The 16981-nt window shown below is 47.2% G+C and overlaps 1 protein-coding gene across 13 annotated transcripts in view; it reads left to right on the plus strand.

Moving 5' to 3' along the window:
* Positions 1–16981, plus strand: part of FHOD3 (formin homology 2 domain containing 3) — a 352366-nt gene that overhangs the window by 309170 nt on the left and 26215 nt on the right. For all 13 annotated transcript variants that reach the window (XM_082194682.1, XM_082194676.1, XM_082194681.1 and 10 more), the window contains 3 exons: positions 726–887; positions 13619–13809; positions 14693–14885. In XM_082194682.1, coding sequence (XP_082050808.1) covers positions 726–887; positions 13619–13809; positions 14693–14885 — 546 coding nt within the window. The remainder of the gene's footprint in view (positions 1–725; positions 888–13618; positions 13810–14692; positions 14886–16981) is intronic.

Consider the following 16981-nt stretch of genomic DNA (forward strand, 5'->3'; position numbering starts at 1 on the left):
CCAGGTCAGTTCATATGGGGAGAGGTCGTCCTTGAGGTATTGCGGTCCTGGGTCATTTAAGTATTTGACAAAATACAAAGCATAAAATATAAAATCACAATAGAACCTACTATCATTTCTTCTTCTTCTTCTTCTTCTTCTTCTTCTTCTTCTTCTTCTTCTTCTTCTTCTCAAACGGTGATAGAAACTGCAGCAAAATAACACAAAGGTTTTACCTCTGCATAGATGGCATCTATCTTTTAAGGGAACCATAGCAAATTTGCCATCTAAAATATTTGGAGGGAAAACAGTAAAATGGGACAGTAAAATGCAACACAGTTAGAAAAGGGGTGTTTCTGTTTGGCTTCTCTAGCTATTCCTTCCTATTCCCAAACCCATCTGGCTGTGGGGTTTATTTGTCTCCCAGCCCCTACAATACTCAATCAGAGTGTACTCAGTCCTCAGTGGTCTGTTTGGGCTATTTTAGGGTGAGTCCTCACTGAATTTGTTGTTTTTTGAAAAAAGAATTAGCTCCATTAACATTGATGCTTTCAGATGAATGTTAACATGTAAACTATGTATAAATCTGATTTTGCAGCTGTTTAGTAACATGTTCCATTTTAACCAAGGGCCTCCTGAGAGCAGTATTCTCTTTCCCATCAGACATGGTATATTAAATAAAAAATTGAGGCATGTAGAAGTGAATGTAGCATGTTGTTTTTATTTCTTTTCTTTCCTTCACATAGGCCAAAGCCTTTGAACTGAGCTACCTCGAGAAAGTTCCAGAAGTCAAGGACACAGTGCATAAGCAGTCTCTCCTTCATCACGTCTGTATGATAGTGGTGGAAAAATTCCCAGACAGCACGGACCTTTATTCTGAGATTGGGGCCATCACGAGGTCAGCCAAGGTACATTTTTGTGTGCAAGGAAATCTCCTTTTTCTATGACAGAAGGGATCTTTATCAGTTTCTGTAAGGAACAAAAAATGGTTTAAGTGTAATATCCAAGTTTTGCTTTCATGCTGCTTTTCTCCATTCTTCCTTATAAACAGTGAGCTTAGAAATATGACTTTGTTTTATGTCATCCACTTGGAATGTTTAGGATATAGGAACTTTCTCTGGCATTTTCCCTCATTTTTCTGTCAAATGGTTTTCTCATCAAGGGGTTTGTTGTTTTTTTAACAAGCAGTCTATTCCGAAGTGAATGCATTGCTTTTAAGCTATAAAGCAATTAATAGAATTGATATCTGTCAGAACTATGCCACCCCAGCAAGCAGTTGAGATAATCTTTTAAGTTTTGGCTTCTCTTTTGTGTACAGAAAGCAAAGTGTGATGCCTTCTCAGTTCACAGGGAAACAAGACAGGTTCTTGGAAACGGTGCAGTGCTTTTGCATGACACCCCCAGATTGTGAAATAAGCAGTTTAACAAAATCTGCCCTCCTGCATCAGCTTCTCAGCAATATTACAACACTGTATATTCATAGATTCTTTTAGAAGAGGAGAGAGAAAGTTAGGCATTGAGATAGTACAAGCATCTATCAGTCACTAGCGGTAAATAATGAAGAGCTGGGACTGTATAGATGAGAAAATAGTAGAAGGGAGACTATATAACCCTATAAATGTACAATAGATTTTGAAGGAAGCAATACTCACGAATAAGCCTTTCACGGGGATGCTTCTTCAAGATTCACAACTGCGGACTTTTTAAAATGTTTGCATATTGTCACAAACATATCAAACCATTGGCAGGCAGACATTCAGTAGGTGGTGAATCATTATCTTGTTTTAGTTACTTTCTACATCAGCTACCGTATTTTTCACTCTATAACACGCACCCGACCATAACACGCACGTAGTTTTTAGAGGAGGAAAATCCGTAGGCATGCCACCCGTAGGCATTTCCTCCATAACACGCACAGACATTTCCCCTTACTTTCTAGGAGGAAAAAAGTGAGTGTTATGGTGCAAAAAATACGGTATCTCTGATCCTGTCTGTATTTCCAGAGAGGAGAGGAGTTCCAAGACGGGTGTGTTCCTACAAACCTCTGTGGTCTGGAATACCCTGCAAATATCCTTCAGCTTCTCAAAAGGGCCCACGCCTACTTGAATTGTGTCACTTTGTCACAAGCGATTCTATTACACCTGCTTTTTGTTTTCCATAGACTTCCGCTTGCCTTCACCCATGGAACCTCTAGATATGACTTCCTCTTTTTTATTATTATTATTTATGATACAATATCTTTATTGTTATTGTCCCATACAGAACAATGAAATTGAAAAATCTACATAAGGCATTCAAAAAACCATTAAAATTCTGAAACCCAATTTTAAAATACAATAGACTACTATAGAGACTCCTTATACTGCGTTTAAAACCAAAATCGCATTTGGGTAGAAACTGTTCCTCAGGCGGATAGTCCTAGTCTTTATAACCCGGTACCTTCATCCAGAAGGCAGAAGCTGAAAGAGATCATTTCCGGGGTGCGCACTATCCTGCGCTATCTCTGCAGCTTTCTTATGGCACCTGGCAGCCTAGATTTGATCCAAGGTGGGAAGAGTGCACCCAGTTATTCTCTCCACAGTCTTTACAACCCTGGACAGCATTGTTTTTTCCCTGGCCGTGCAGCTCCCAAACCACCTAAGTTAATACACTCTCCACAGTACAATGGTAAAATGCCATCAACAGGTCCTTTGAGAGATTGTTTTTCCAGAGAATTCTCAGAAAATATAACCTCTGCTGTGCTCTCTTCATCAGGTCTTTGCTGATTTCTCCCCAGGTTAGGTCATCTCTCAACTCCATTCCCATTTTATTATTTATTGAATTTCTATACAGCCCTATAGGGACGCGGGTGGCACTGTGGATTAAACCACAGAGCCTAGGACTTGCCGATCAGAAGGTTGGCGGTTCGAATCCCCGCGACGGGGTGAGCTCCTGTTGCTCGGTCCCTGCTCCTGTCAACCTAGCAGTTCAAAAGCACATCAAAGTGCAAGTAGATAAATAGGCGGGAAGGTAAATGGCGTTTCCGTGCGCTGCTCTGGTTCACCAGAAGCGGCTTAGTCATGCTGGCCGCATGACCCGGAAGCTGTACGCCGGCTCCCTCGGCCAATAAAGCGAGATGAGCGCCGCAACCCTAGAGTCTGCCACAACTGGACCTAATAGTCAGGGGTCCCTTTACCTTTATACAGCCCTATACACGTAGGGCAGTACAGTGGTGCCTCGCAAGACGAAAAGAATCCGTTCTGTGATTCTCTTCGTCTAGCGGTTTTTTTGTCTTGCGAAGCAAGCCCATTGACGGATTAGCGCTTTTAGCGGCTTTTAGCGGCTTTTAGCAGCTTTTAGCGGCTTATCGGATCAGCTGATAAGCGGCTTAGTGGCTTAGAAAAAGGGGGGGAGGAAAAAACCCCCGCAGGAACTCGCAATACATTTTCGTCTTGCGAAGCAAGCCCATAGGAGATTCGTTTTGCAAAGCACCTCCAAAACGGAAAACTCTTTCGTCTAGCGAGTTTTCCGTCTTGCGAGGCATTCGTCTTGCGGGGCACCACTGTATATAAATTTTGAGCGTTTGCCTGAGCTGGTGTGAAGAGAGAAAGGATCCACCCCACCCACCTGATGAGCCATTTGTGAGATAATGGCCTCCTGGTTGTGTAGCAACAGTTAGCATATCTTGCCATTGTTGTGACTGTGTCACAATGCTGCGCGACGTTTCTAAGCAGCATACTCAGTCTCAATCAAAGGGAAAGGAACCTTGCTGCTTTTCTTTGCCATCCAACAGGAGAGTTTTGGCAGCAGCCTTTATCAGCTACAGACACTGCGGTTAAGCTCTCAGTTATCCAGATGTCAAGGTGGGATGAAGGAGAAAATGTAGATGTGGCGTGTTCTCAGGTGATTTAGTTGTTTGGGCAAACTACAACATGAAGCTGTCTGTGGCTCCACAGCGCTGGCTAAGGGCAGACCATGGCTATGCCAGCCATCCTGTAGCCTTATGAGGCTTTGCCCTCGGGTGGGAAAAATATTGCGCCTGGGAAAGGGAAGTGGGAGTCAACAGACACTCAAGGAATAGTTTCAGAGAAAAGGCCTTTTATTTCTACCATCCATGAACTGGTAGAAGGAGCAAGTGGGATAAGTCACAAAAAGCATGCACGAGTTCACAATCATGTGCACAAGTATATATACCCCTTTCCAGTTCCCTCCTCCTTTCTCCTCCCTCAGGAGTCCTGCCCCATGTTGAGGTTCCTGAGCATGTACAGAAAGCTGTCTTGGGACTATTGTGGACTCTTGGCACCCTTCCCAGGAAAGAGTGTTCAGATATGTTTCAATCTCTTGTTCTGGCATGGTTCCCGGACAGAAAGCAAGTTGCAGTGTGGTTCTTTAGCAAGGCCAGAAGGCATGAGAAAGGCCTAAGAAACAATGGACTGTTCTCTACCCAGTGGCGTAGCGTGGGTTGTCAGCACCCGGGGCAAGGCAAGTAATTTGTGCCCCCTAACCCGTGGATTTGCGCCCCCTAACCCGTGGATTTGCGCCCCCTAACCCCCAGATGTTGCGCCCGGTACGGCCGGCCCCCCTGCACCCCCATGCTCCGCCACTGCTCTGAGCAAGCAATAGGTAGGTGTGGCTAGAGATCTGGGACGGCGGAAAGAGAAACTGAATGTTCTCTGCGCTCTAATAGTTAAGATCGGCGGATAAATCTGCAGTAGAGCACGGCAGAGCAAACGAAAACTGCAACAAGAAGCAGAACCAGACAGGAAACCAGCCATGGAGCCCCTCAGGAAAAATACTGAAGGGTCGAGCAGAAATTCAAAAGCGCCGTTTAGCTCAAACCTCCTCTATTTGCAGGACTGGGGAACCTGGTGCCTTTTGGACGCTGCCTGACTTCAACTCCCATCAGCGCCATGGCAATGGTGTGAGGAGGGGATGATGGGAGCTGTAGTCCAAAAACACTTACACAGGGCCACTGGCTCCCGCCCCTGTCCTACTTACTGGATCAGTACAAGGGGGCAAAGGGGTCTGAGTGGGAGTGAGCAAAGCTCGCTGTCTGTGTCTGCAGGGGGCAGGACGAGGGGGGCGAGGAAGAGGGCTCTGCACATGCCATGCTCTTCTACAGGAGTGTCACCCCAAAGTGAAACCACATCGCCACCGCTTCCCCCGTAGTGCTAAATGCATTGGGCCAATCATCGCCAACGTGCAGTGCAATCCGCAGCAGCCAAGTCTGTTCAGTTCCGCCCCCCGCCCCCCATGCAAAGGCTATTTGGGGTGGCCGAAGCTCCCCTGCGGAGTCACCCAGGGCAGGGAGGGAGCCAAAACAGACCCGGAGACGCTGGGCTGCTGTTATCTGCATGTAAACAAACACCAGCACGTTGCCAATCCAGATCTGGAAGTCCCCCGGGGCCAAGAGGGTGGGAAAGCGACGTCGCTCGCCTGCACGGCCCGGTACCTGCGAGCCCAAGAGGTTCGGCTGAGCCCAGCCCGGCGGAGGAGCAGGAGGCCTCCAGCGCGGCACAAGAGCGCGACCGGGGCGGAGATCATGGCCCCGCTGCTGGGGCGGCGCTGAACGGGATCCCCCGGAGCGGGTTTGGCGGGCAGAGGCAGGCAACGCCGCTTGCCCAGGGAGGAGGAGCCAGGCTCTCTCAGTAGCCGGGCTTGGGGGGTGGGAGGGACGGCCGAGTTCCTCCGGATCCTCGAAGAAGCGCCAGCCAGAGCAAGGGTCAGGGAACGGGTGTGACTCTAGTTTGAACCGGGAGAGGAAGGAAATTCATACAAGGCCCGGGAAACGTATTCAGCACAGCTAGCCACTCGGGGGCCCGGGGCGGCGCGCGCGTCCTGCAGCCAGGGGCGAGTGCCATGCGGGAGAGCCATGGCAGGGCGCGCTGCGTGGAGCCTCGCTGCAGCCTCCCCCTCAGCTGTAGGGAGGCTAGGGCGGTGGGCAGAGGCCAGAGCGGAGCTTGCGGGCAGTTCACCCGCAGACGCATGGCTCAGGCACGCTGCAGGCGCCGAGGTGTGGCACCCAGTGCCCCCCGCCTCGCCTAGCTACCAGTGGCATAGGAAGGGGTGCGCGGTGGGTGCGGGACTGAAAGGACAGACGAGGCTCCAGCAACCACCCCCACCGCCAAGTCCGCCGGTCCTGCAATCCCTTGCACGCTGACTTGGAAGTACAGTGGTACCTCGGGTTGCATACGCTTCAGGTTACAGACTCGGCTAACCCAGAAATAGTACCTCGGGAAGGGCAGAGAGCTGCAAGTGCGCCCGGCCCCCCCCTGCACCCCCCACGCTACGCCACTGTCTCTACCTTTGTTACAGCAGAGCGGAATGTTTCTGATGATTGTGAACTCGTGCGTGCTTTTTGTGACTTATCACATTTGCAATCCAAAAAAAGGTTGCGAACCAGGACATGCACTTCTGGGTTTGACCTGTTTGTAATCCAAAACGTATGCAAAGCAAGGTACCACTGTACAGCATTAAACATTAAAAACTTCCCTAAACAGGTCTGCCTTCAGATGTCTTTTAAAAGTAAGATTGTTGCTTATTGCCTTGACATCTGATGAGAGGGCGTTGCACAGGGCAGGCGCCACTACCAAGAAGGCCCTATGCCTGAGTTTGGGTCCTATAAACTTTAGAATTTGACTTCCTCTCAGAAACATTTTGTCTTACAGTTCTTTCCAAGTCTTTCCAGTTGTTTTCTTCCACGCTGTCCAACCTTATTTCGTGTAGCTTTGTTCATTCCTATGATGCCTGAGGTCTTTTTCTTTGGAATATTTCTGGACTTTCAGAAACAGAAGAGGCTTACTGTAGCAAGCCCCGTTCCCACTTCTCATAGCTGCCACAAATCAGTGTTCCTGAAGTTGGAAGCCATCCAGGCTGCTAAATGGCACAGACTCCAAAAAGAGGAGAAATCGTATTTAAGAGAAATTGGCATAAATAAGCTTTGGGCATTTTCACTGAGGGTTACGTTACCGTTTGGATTCCACGTGACCCTCAAAACTCTGAAGAAGTTAAACAACAGAGACTTAGATGTTTCACCTGCATAACTTTTCCTATGTGAACTTCGGTGAGAACAAAAATTAATTATATCCAGGCAGAGAGGGAATTCCCAAGCCACAAAAGTGGTACATAAGCAGAACATTCAGAAACGAAATTATGACTCAAGACACAGAAATGTTGAAGGCGCAAATGCAGACAGTTCCAACGAGAAATAAAAGTGGGAGGCACCCAAAGTAACTGGTATGGCTGCATAAGGATCTTACAGATGAGCCGAGAGTTAAGAACGCCAAGTATAAGAAATGGAAGAAAGGGGAGATCAAAAAGGAGGAGTATATATGAGTTGCAGGGTGAATGTCAGGCAGACTAAAGCTCAGAAAGAGCTCAGGCTTGCAAGAGAGGTTAAAAATAATAACAAAAGGTTTCATTGGCTGTGTTTGAAGCAAGAGGAGGAGCAAGCTCATGGTAGGTTATCCGTGTGGAGAAGACAGAGAAATGCTATTGGGTGTCATAGAAAAGGCAGAACTGCTCAATGCCTACTTTGCCCAAAGTGCAGATAGGTAGCCCTGTTGGTCTGCCATAGTCAAAATAAAAAAAAAATCCTTCCAGTAGCACCTTAAAGACCAACTAAGTTAGTTCTAGCTATGAGCTTTCGTGTGCATGCACACTTCTTCAGATACACTGAAACAGAAGTTGCCAGATCCTTCTATATAGTGAGAAGGTGGGGAGGGGTATTACCATGGAGAGACCTGGTCTGAACAAAGACATTGGATTCTTATCTCATTATACATGACTAAGCCATTTCTCACCTTCTCACCCCTTGCCTTTTCCTGTAAGACCTATTACAGTCGTTAAGAGTCGTCAACAGGCTCATCTCAGCTATCTGCCAATCTCCCATTCCCACCACCCTTCTGAGTAATACCCCTCCCCACCTTCTCACTATATAGAAGGATCTGGCAACTTCTGTTTCAGTGTATCTGAAGAAGTGTGCATGCACACAAAAGTTCATACCTAGAACTAACTTAGTTGGTCTTTAAGGTGCTACTGGAATTTTTTTATTTTGCCCAAAGTGGAAAGGAAAGTGATGCCCAACCTGGTGATAACAGAGTAAATGTTTATTTAGGGATGTTTTTAATATTTAATGTTGTATTGTTTTTAACACTTGATTGGAAGCCGCCCAGAGTGGCTGGGGAAACTCAGCCAGATGGGCGGGGTATAAATAAATTATTATTATTATTATTATTATTATTATTATTATTATTATTATTATATAAATAAATGGGCGCTGCAGCCCCAAATAGGAAAAGAGATGGCAAGAGAACATCTAAAGGTAAAGGACCCCGGACAGTTAAGTCCAGTCAGAGACCGACTCTGGGGTTGCGGCGCTCATCTCGCTTTACTGGCCAAGGGAGCCAGTGTTGGTCCGCGGACAGTTTTCCCAGGTCATGTGGCCAGCATGACTAAGCCGCTTCTGGCGAAACCAGAGCAACGCACAGAAACACCATTTACCTTCCCGCCGGAGCGGTACCTATTTATCTACTTGCACTTTGACATGCTTTTGAACTGCTAGGTTGGCAGGAGCTGGGACTGAGCAACGGGAGCTCACCCCGTCGCGGGGATTTGAACCGCTGACCTTCTGATCGGCAAGCCCAAGAGGCTCAGTGGTTTAGACCACAGCGCCACCCACGTCCCAAGAGAACATCTAGCTACTTTAAATAAATTCAAATCTCCAGGGCCCGATCAGCTGCACCCAAGGGTGCTTTAGGAGCTTGCAGGTGTAATCTCAGCGCCTCTGTCTATAATCTTTGAGGATTCTTGGAGAACAGGTGAGGTCCCTGCACATTGGAGGTGGGCAAATGTTGTCCCCGTTTTCAAAAAAGGGCAGGTTGGTGATGGGGAAAACCCTGTATGTTCATTTATTTTAAAGTATTTACAGACTGTGGAAGCAGAAAACGCCTAAGTACCGTGCGTAATAAAATTATTGCTAAAGCAGTTAGAATCCACAAAACCTTTTTATTAAAAAAAAAAAGCATCCATCAATTGAATAAACTCTGCTTATACTCCGTTCACTTTATATTCTAAGTATACAAGTATCTTGCAGGCACAAAAGTGTTACATCCAAACCAAAGGAAGCCCTTAGGCAAAGCTTCCAATTGTGTCGTCCTTTTTAAGACTCTGAGTCCTTGTTTCTTATTCCCACTGTCTCACCAACATCCCTGCCCCTGAAGAAAAAGACACATCGAAACATTTTGGCCATATTACATTGCTAAATTAATTATCTGAGAATCATTCCAAGGCTGCTTCTTTTGATTTTTAGTGTTGCTTGGTCCTTCCTTCCTTCCTTCCTTCCTTCCTTCCTTCCTTCCTTCCTCTTTCTTTCTTTCTTTCTTTCTTTCTTTCTTTCTTTCTTTCTTTCTTGTTTTCTGTGTGTACATTCTGATCCACATCACCTTTTGGTATATTCTCCGAGCTCTTGGCAAAACATGCTCAGTCTGGAAAATAATATTATTCGGTCCCGTCATTTGTTCACAAAAGATCCCTGAAACTGCTTTTCTCCCAAGTAGGAAAACGGCTTGGGGTGGGATATGTGATTCTGAGCAGAAGAAAATGGTGTCAAAGCAGTTGGTTTACCCACCAGCTCCTCCTGCCAGTACTTCCCACTACTAGTTGCAGTATACAAGTCTGCTTGTCAGGGCTTTTTCAATAAAAAATATTTTTTAAAAAAGCAAGAGATTACTGATATGGTTCCCAAATCTCCAGCGTGGCTCTGAGTCACAGCACAAAGCACAGGCTTCACAATTAGATGCTCCTTCAAAAACATCTATGCCAATGGTTTGACCCAGATTTTTGTCCTGAAGCACATATACAATTGAGCGAATATGTCCTCATTTTCTAAATGAGTCGGGATCTTGAAAGGGCTTCATATTTCACATTATTTACTATTCCTACTGAGGCCAAGGAATGAATTGTACTTTAAAGTTAGGTAGGAAAAATCCCATCACCAGACTGGCAAGTACAGGAGACTTTTTAAAAAAGAAAGAAGCCAAATACCTTATATTACTCATTGTGCTTTTGGGAGGCCATAATTTGGGCCATGAATGATAGACACTTAACCAGAGCACGAGTCACTCCCTTTATCATGTGATTTGGTATTAACTTTCTGAGAAAAAAATGAAGTTGCAAGAATTGTGGGGAAAAGGTGGAGCTAGTATTTTGTTGGTTTGTTTGTTTAATTTGTATACCACACTTCATCTGTAGACCTCGGGGCGGTTCACAGCATAAAAATACAAGATAGAAAACACAAAATACATAATAAAAGCAATTTATAGCTAGCCCTTGTAACATCTCTGCAGCCTGTAATATATTTATCCAGTGTTCAATCTGGCCAGCCTAAATGCAAGGAATAAGTGGGGTTCTACCTGGTAGCGGGACGCGGGTGGCGCTGTGGGTTAAACCACAGAGCCTAGGACTTGCCAATCAGAAGGCCAGCGGTTCAAATCCCCGCGACGGGGTGAGCTCCTGTTGCTCGGTCCCTGCTCCTGCCAACCTAGCATTTCGAAAGCACGTCAAAGTGCAAGTAGATAAATAGGTACCCCTCTGGTGGGAAGGTAAACGGCATTTCCGTGCGCTGCTCTGGTTTGCCAAAAGTGTCTTAGTCATGCTGGCCACATGACCCAGAAGCTGTACCCCGGCTCCCTCAGCCAGTAAAGTGAGATGAGCACCGCAACCCCAGAGTCGGTCACGACTGAACCTAATGGTCAGGGGTCCCTTTACCTTTACCTTACCTTCTTGGCAGCAGTGTCCCTGCCACTTACTCTAGGGTGGGGCTGTGGGAAGGTTGGGGCTCTGTAGGTGCCCATTGCTTTCAACTTTACACCTCACAGCCCCAAACTCACTGCCCTAGAAAGCAGCAGGGACCCTTGTGTTGACAGGGCAAGTCTGTGTCAGCTGGTTCCTTTCCTACAGAAAGAGAAATAGCTGGGATTTGCATGTTCTTAACTGAACCTGGCTTCTATTCCGCTGTAACGCAAACGGTAGCAGTTTGAGCGTATGTGTTTCCACTCAATGGGAGCTTTTGTGTAGTTAAACCGCACAGAGCTCCCTGTTTGTGGCAACATAAACCAAGCTGCAGGTCTCTGCCACTTAAACACCTTTTATGGTTAATGAACAGGAGAACCCTCATCTCGTTTACTTTATTAAGGAATTTATTGGCTTCCCCTACATTAAGCTTTACTAGCTCGATTACACTGTGTTGACACAAGACTTTCAAAGTTCAAAAGATACCTTCCTGCACAGACGTACAATTGCACTTGTTCAAAAGGAGCTGTAAGGATTGACTTCCCTAAACAAAACCGAGGTCTGTTAGGTCTCCATTGCTCCCATTGTCATCAGGCCAGGAAAGCATGAAGCGAAAAGGAGTAATGGGTCAGGCAGCCATAGACTAGAGGGGTTGATGGAGATCATTGTGGTCTGCAGGGATACACTTGGGTCCAGAGCTATTGGCACAAGTTAGTCTTAGAAACCAGGGCCACTCAGCCATGAGGCAAGTTGAGGCGATAGCCTCAGGTGCCAGAATCCACAGGGACAGTGTCAGATGCTGGTGGTGGTTGCTCGTGAGTAGCCAGGCAGGACTCCGACCTGTCTTTTACAGGTTTTATTGTGCAAACTATTTACAGTGCAGATCCCCAAAGTTCATGTCCGTCTTAGTCACTTGCAGAATCCGGGAGTGGCCCCTTCCAGTTTCTCCCCCAACACAAGAACTTCGGCACCCCAAGGCTCCTTCACCCCTCTGCGCAGGCTGGGCAACGGAAGGGGCGTGCGTCCCTCCTGGCCAGCCTGGTGAGGCGCTGGGGCTCTCAGCAGCATCCCCGAGCCCTTTCCTCGCTTGACTGGCCCCTTCCCCCTCTTCTCCACTGGAGGTGTAGCTTTTCCCATCGCTGGAAGAGGAACAGCTCTGTACCCCAACGGCCCCCCTGCCTCCCTCCCCTGTTCCGATGGCAGTCCCCTGACAGACAGCAAATCGGCCGCTAAGGAGTGCATCTCCTCCTGCCGCAGTGGCAGCAACAGCTTCAGCATGAACCTTGGAGGCTGGATCTGCCATCTCCTCAGCAGTCCCCTGCCCACGCCGCCTCGGCAGCGGATTCTTGGCAAATAGGAGGTGCAGCTGGTCTCCTCCCACCTATGTTCTCAATGTAGATATTTATCCCTCCCCTTGATCTGATGTGGATCTTCACCATAGAAGCCAACTCCCAATTTCAACACACACACACCCCAAGTTGATGGGCATTGCCATTCAAATGGGGCGCGCATGCCCACGTCTTGTGATCAGTTATGTGGGGTGGGGCTTACCTGCCTCCTCGCACACAATATTTTATTCAAGTTGGCACCCCTGATCTTCGCTCACCCCTTCTCTCCTGCCTGGAAGTAGGGGGCACCATTTTGTGGTTTGCCTCAGGTGCCAAAATGACTTGGACCGGCCTTGTTAGGAGCACAGCATAACTGACTCAAAGGTGTTTTCAGATTGGCACGCCAGGTATTCTTGGCCAAAAAGCAAGCAAGGCTCGAAGCCTTCAGGAAATGGTCGGATGGAAAATGAGAAATTTATCCAGTTCTCCAGGTGAGGGAAGCAACAGGGAAGCCAGTCAGGTGGTCAAAACAGGAAGAGCCAGACCAAAGGGGGGGGGGGCACAAGAAACAGCCGGCCAACTGCACTCACATCCATGCAAAACCTGTCTGGATTTCCCAGGTGACTTGCTCAGCAACCAGCCAGACTTCCAACTGGCCACAAACAACAACTAGGACTGAGGCAATGGAACAAACAGGGCCAGAAAAGTTCAGCCCAGAGGTCCAATTCTTACAGTTTAGTAGCAGCTTCTTGTCTACTGACGTTGGTAGGCAGATTGCAACCACAAGCAGTTAGCAAAACAGGGGGTCCTTGAGCCCTAGTGAACTGTCATATATGACTAGTAGACTGTTTTGTGTCTTGGGTCATATAATGTGGACTAGATTTTGTAGGATTTGTATGTGACGGAAAACAAGATGCTTCCTCAGTTAAATTATGAACTAAGAATTTGTTACTGTGTACATATACAGTAGAACCTCGACTTACCCCTAAAGGTAAAGGTAAAGGGACCCATGACCATTAGGTCCAGTCGTGACTGACACTGGGGTTGCGGCGCTCATCTCGCTTCCAGGCCATGTGGCCAGCATGTGGTTCTAGGGAACTAGAGCAGCACACCGAAACGCCGTTTACCTTCCCGTTGGAGCGGTACCTATTTATCTACTTGCACTTTGACGTGCTTTCAAACTGCTAGGTTGGCAGGAGCAGGGACTGAGCAACGGGAGCTCACCCCGTTGCGGGGATTCGAACCGCCGAACCACCGCCCATACCCGCAAACAATTCAACTCACGACTGCGGCAAACCCGGAAGTAAATACCAGGTTTGCCGCAATTCGCACACACACAGAAGCGGCTTCTGCCGTCTGCACATGTGCAGAACAGCGCTTCTACCAGCAACCTGGATCAACTCACAAATGGACCTCCGGACCTTCCGGACCTGAGTAGAGGTTCCACTGTACACTAATAATTGTATATAGTGATGATGATGATGATGATGATGATGTGTAGAAATATATATAAATCTAATCATTTCTTCCCTTCTTGTTAGGTTGACTTTGAACAACTTCGGGACAACTTATGTCAAATGGAGAAACGGTGCAAAGCATCATGGGATCACCTGAAGGCCATAGCAAAGCATGAAATGAAGCCAACTCTAAAGCAAAAGATGTCTGAGTTCCTTAAAGACTGTGCAGAAAGAATAATAATTTTAAAAATTGTCCACAGAAGAATAATTAACAGGTAGAGTACCAGAGAATAATATGGATGATGTACCATTGAGAGGTCTCATAAAAAAATGATGATATTCTAAGTTCTCTGGGCAAATCTGCTGAGTAGTAGCGAGTTTTTAGCAAAGCTGGGGTGAAGTCATCACAGAGAGAGGCTCATAATTGAGCCTGAGAGAGTCAGCTTGATTTATCCCTGCTGTGTGCCTAAGAAGATCCTGTTGCATTCCCAATGACAATTTCAGAAGTGCATCAGAATCTACTTCCTCTTCACCCCCAATGAGCCTCCAAACTCCTCCAATGAGCTCGACCCACTAGTATAAACAATAAATAAAACATCAAATAGTACAAAATCAAATTGAACAATTTCCGCATAAATCATAAGAATATCTAAAATAGAGATACAACAGCAGCTACCAAAAATCCCCAACCAAAACCCAGCATGGTACTCCAGTCCAAGAATCTGCTCAACAGCCACAGCTTTTGCAGCTGGAGTCAGTCCTGGCGCCTCCCAAACCAGGTGGGGAAAAGGCCTGCACGGCAGGGAGCGTGTCTTCCAGGACTCACGGCCTAGATAGTCTCTGGCCTCTTCAGCAACTTCAGCTTTTGTAGTTGGAATCAGTCACAGCCCACCCTCCCAGACCTGGTGGGGAAAGGGTCTGCAAGGAAGGCTGGGAGCAGGTCTTGCAAGAGTTGCAGCCAAGATAAATTCATAATTCAAAAGCAGATTATCCACTGCATGCTCCTCTGACCTGCTCTGTCCTAGAAACAAAGGCATTTCACCTAGATCATGCCATATTCCCTAAAACACCACCGCCAGCAACAATCCCTGGGGGGTTGAGGGGCTTTCCCTTACTTGTTGGACGAAAGCTACAGATCACTCAATTCTGTTTTTCTAGGTTCCACTCCTTCTTGTTATTTATGGGATACCCGCCTTACGCAATCCGCGAAGTCAACATCAATAAGTTCTGCAAAATTATTAGTGAGTTTGCCCTGGAGTATCGCACCACGAGGGAGCGCGTTTTGCAACAGAAGCAGAAACGAGCCAACCACAGAGAAAGAAACAAAACCAGAGGGAAAATGATCACGGATGTAAGTGGTGAAGTAAAATCTCATTCAGCAAAAGTACGTAGAGTTTTGTTGCCGGCAAATGACATACTATAAGATCCAAACTGCTCTCTCTCTCTCATTTCTTCTTCAAGGGACTCTTCTATGAAAGTAGAAGGTTGTGCTGCATAACTCATCCTCTCCAAGCAGCAAAACCTAAAGGAGCTCCTTTAGCCTACTCCTCTCCCAAAATTAGGGTACCATGATCATACATTGACCCACTTAATCAGTACCCAGGCATATGTCATATCATGGCTGCATCCAGCAGTAAGATCAGGCATGAGCCACAGGATCACACGCCCTCTTACCGGCAGCCCCTGACTTCAGGGGCATATGAAGGGGGGAGGAGGGACGCCCTGGGCACTGCCCGGGGGGGGGGGTGACAAGATGGCCCACTGCCTCCCCCCAGCTGTAGAGCGATGGAGGGCGCACATGCAGTCAGTGTGGGCGCCGCTCGCGCCGCGTCCGTACGGGCTGCCACGCCTCTGCAGTCCGTACGGGCTGCCACTCGCGCACGGCGTCCATATGGGTGTCTGTACGGGCTGCCACTCACACACAGCGACTGTATGGGCTGCCGCACATGTGCAGTATGTACGGACGCCACGCATGCCTCATCGGGCGGTTCTCCCCGCCCCTCAGCGTCCTGCCTCAGGTGATGGAGAGGGTTCCTCTGGCACTGCCCACAAATGCTGCTTCCCTTACTGGTCTTAGCCATGTTTAGACTGATACCTGTGACATTAACTACTGTTATTGTTGGTGCTGGTGTAACTGACACAAGCCAGCAAGGGGAAGTGGAGCAGGAAAGGGAAGGGGAGGTGCTGGCAAGGGAAGAAGTACATCCACTCGCAGACGCTCCCAGTTTCTTAACAACAAATACAGTGGTACCTTGGGTTACATACACTTCAGGTTACAGATGCTTCAGGTTACAGACTCCACTAACCCAGAAATAGTACCTCGGGTTAAGAAGGATGAGAACATAAATTGTGCTCCGGCGGCACGGCAGCAGTGGGAGGCCCCAGTATCTAAAGTGCTGCTTCAGGTTAGGAACCGTTTCAGGTTAAGAACAGACCTCCAGAACGAATTAAGTACTTAACCTGAGGTACCACTATATCAGGCTGTATCAGGAATAGGAAGGTATTCACACGCACGGTGACACTTCTGTGGTGGAGAACAGAAAGTGTCCACCTACACATGGACTGGATTATGGTGCCAGGAACGGCCATTCAATCTTATATCTTCTCTTTCAGTGGAATTCTATTTCCCAAGAACCTAAGTCGGCCAGAGCTGCACTTCCTCAAACTTGACAACACTAACCTCTCTCCTTCAATGTCATAAAGCACTAGCTAACCACTCGTTAAAGGGTGGTTTCTGATGACTACTTATTATGTCATCTGATGGGAAGTGCCTACAGAGGGTGGTGAATACAGCACAATATATTATGGGCTGTCCCGTGAATCCGCTGGATGAAATAGCGGAAGAACGTTGCCTCAGGAGAGTGAGGGAAATTCTCAGGGATGATTCACACCCTGGTCGGCACTTTCTTGATCTCCTGCCCTCGGGCAGAAGATATAGAAGCAGGATTAGTCGCACCAACAGGGTAAAGAACGGCTTCTATCTGTGGGCTGTGAGGCTGCTGAATGAAAAGATAACAACAGGGCAACTGACTTTTGGGTTTGGTGGGTGTGCATCAGTAAACGAGGGGAATTACGACTAGGAGAGCTGAGTGGGGGGGTGCTTGTGTACAAGTTGTACAAGTGACAATAAAGTATTTCAATTTCAACTATATTTACTGATAACCATAAATGCTATTTAAATGTAATGGGGGGGGGGAGAGACTGTGCTGGCACCAACCAAACGTTAAGTAGCAGAAGTACAATATTTTGGGGAGGTTGCTTGAACTCAGTGGTACACAAGGTTCACCTCTGAATCCGAATCTGACGTAGGATGGGGAGGCTGGAGAGACATATTTTAAATAACTGATCTCTTATTTCATTTTTATAAGCACTACAATTATGATTTTCAGTTTTAATGATTAAAAATAGGTCTGTGTGTTTAGCATTAAGAGTTTTAAGGTTGAAACA

This window comes from Podarcis vaucheri, assembly GCF_965113315.1.
Source record: "Podarcis vaucheri genome assembly, chromosome: 13".
Taxonomy (NCBI): Eukaryota; Metazoa; Chordata; class Lepidosauria; order Squamata; family Lacertidae; genus Podarcis; species Podarcis vaucheri.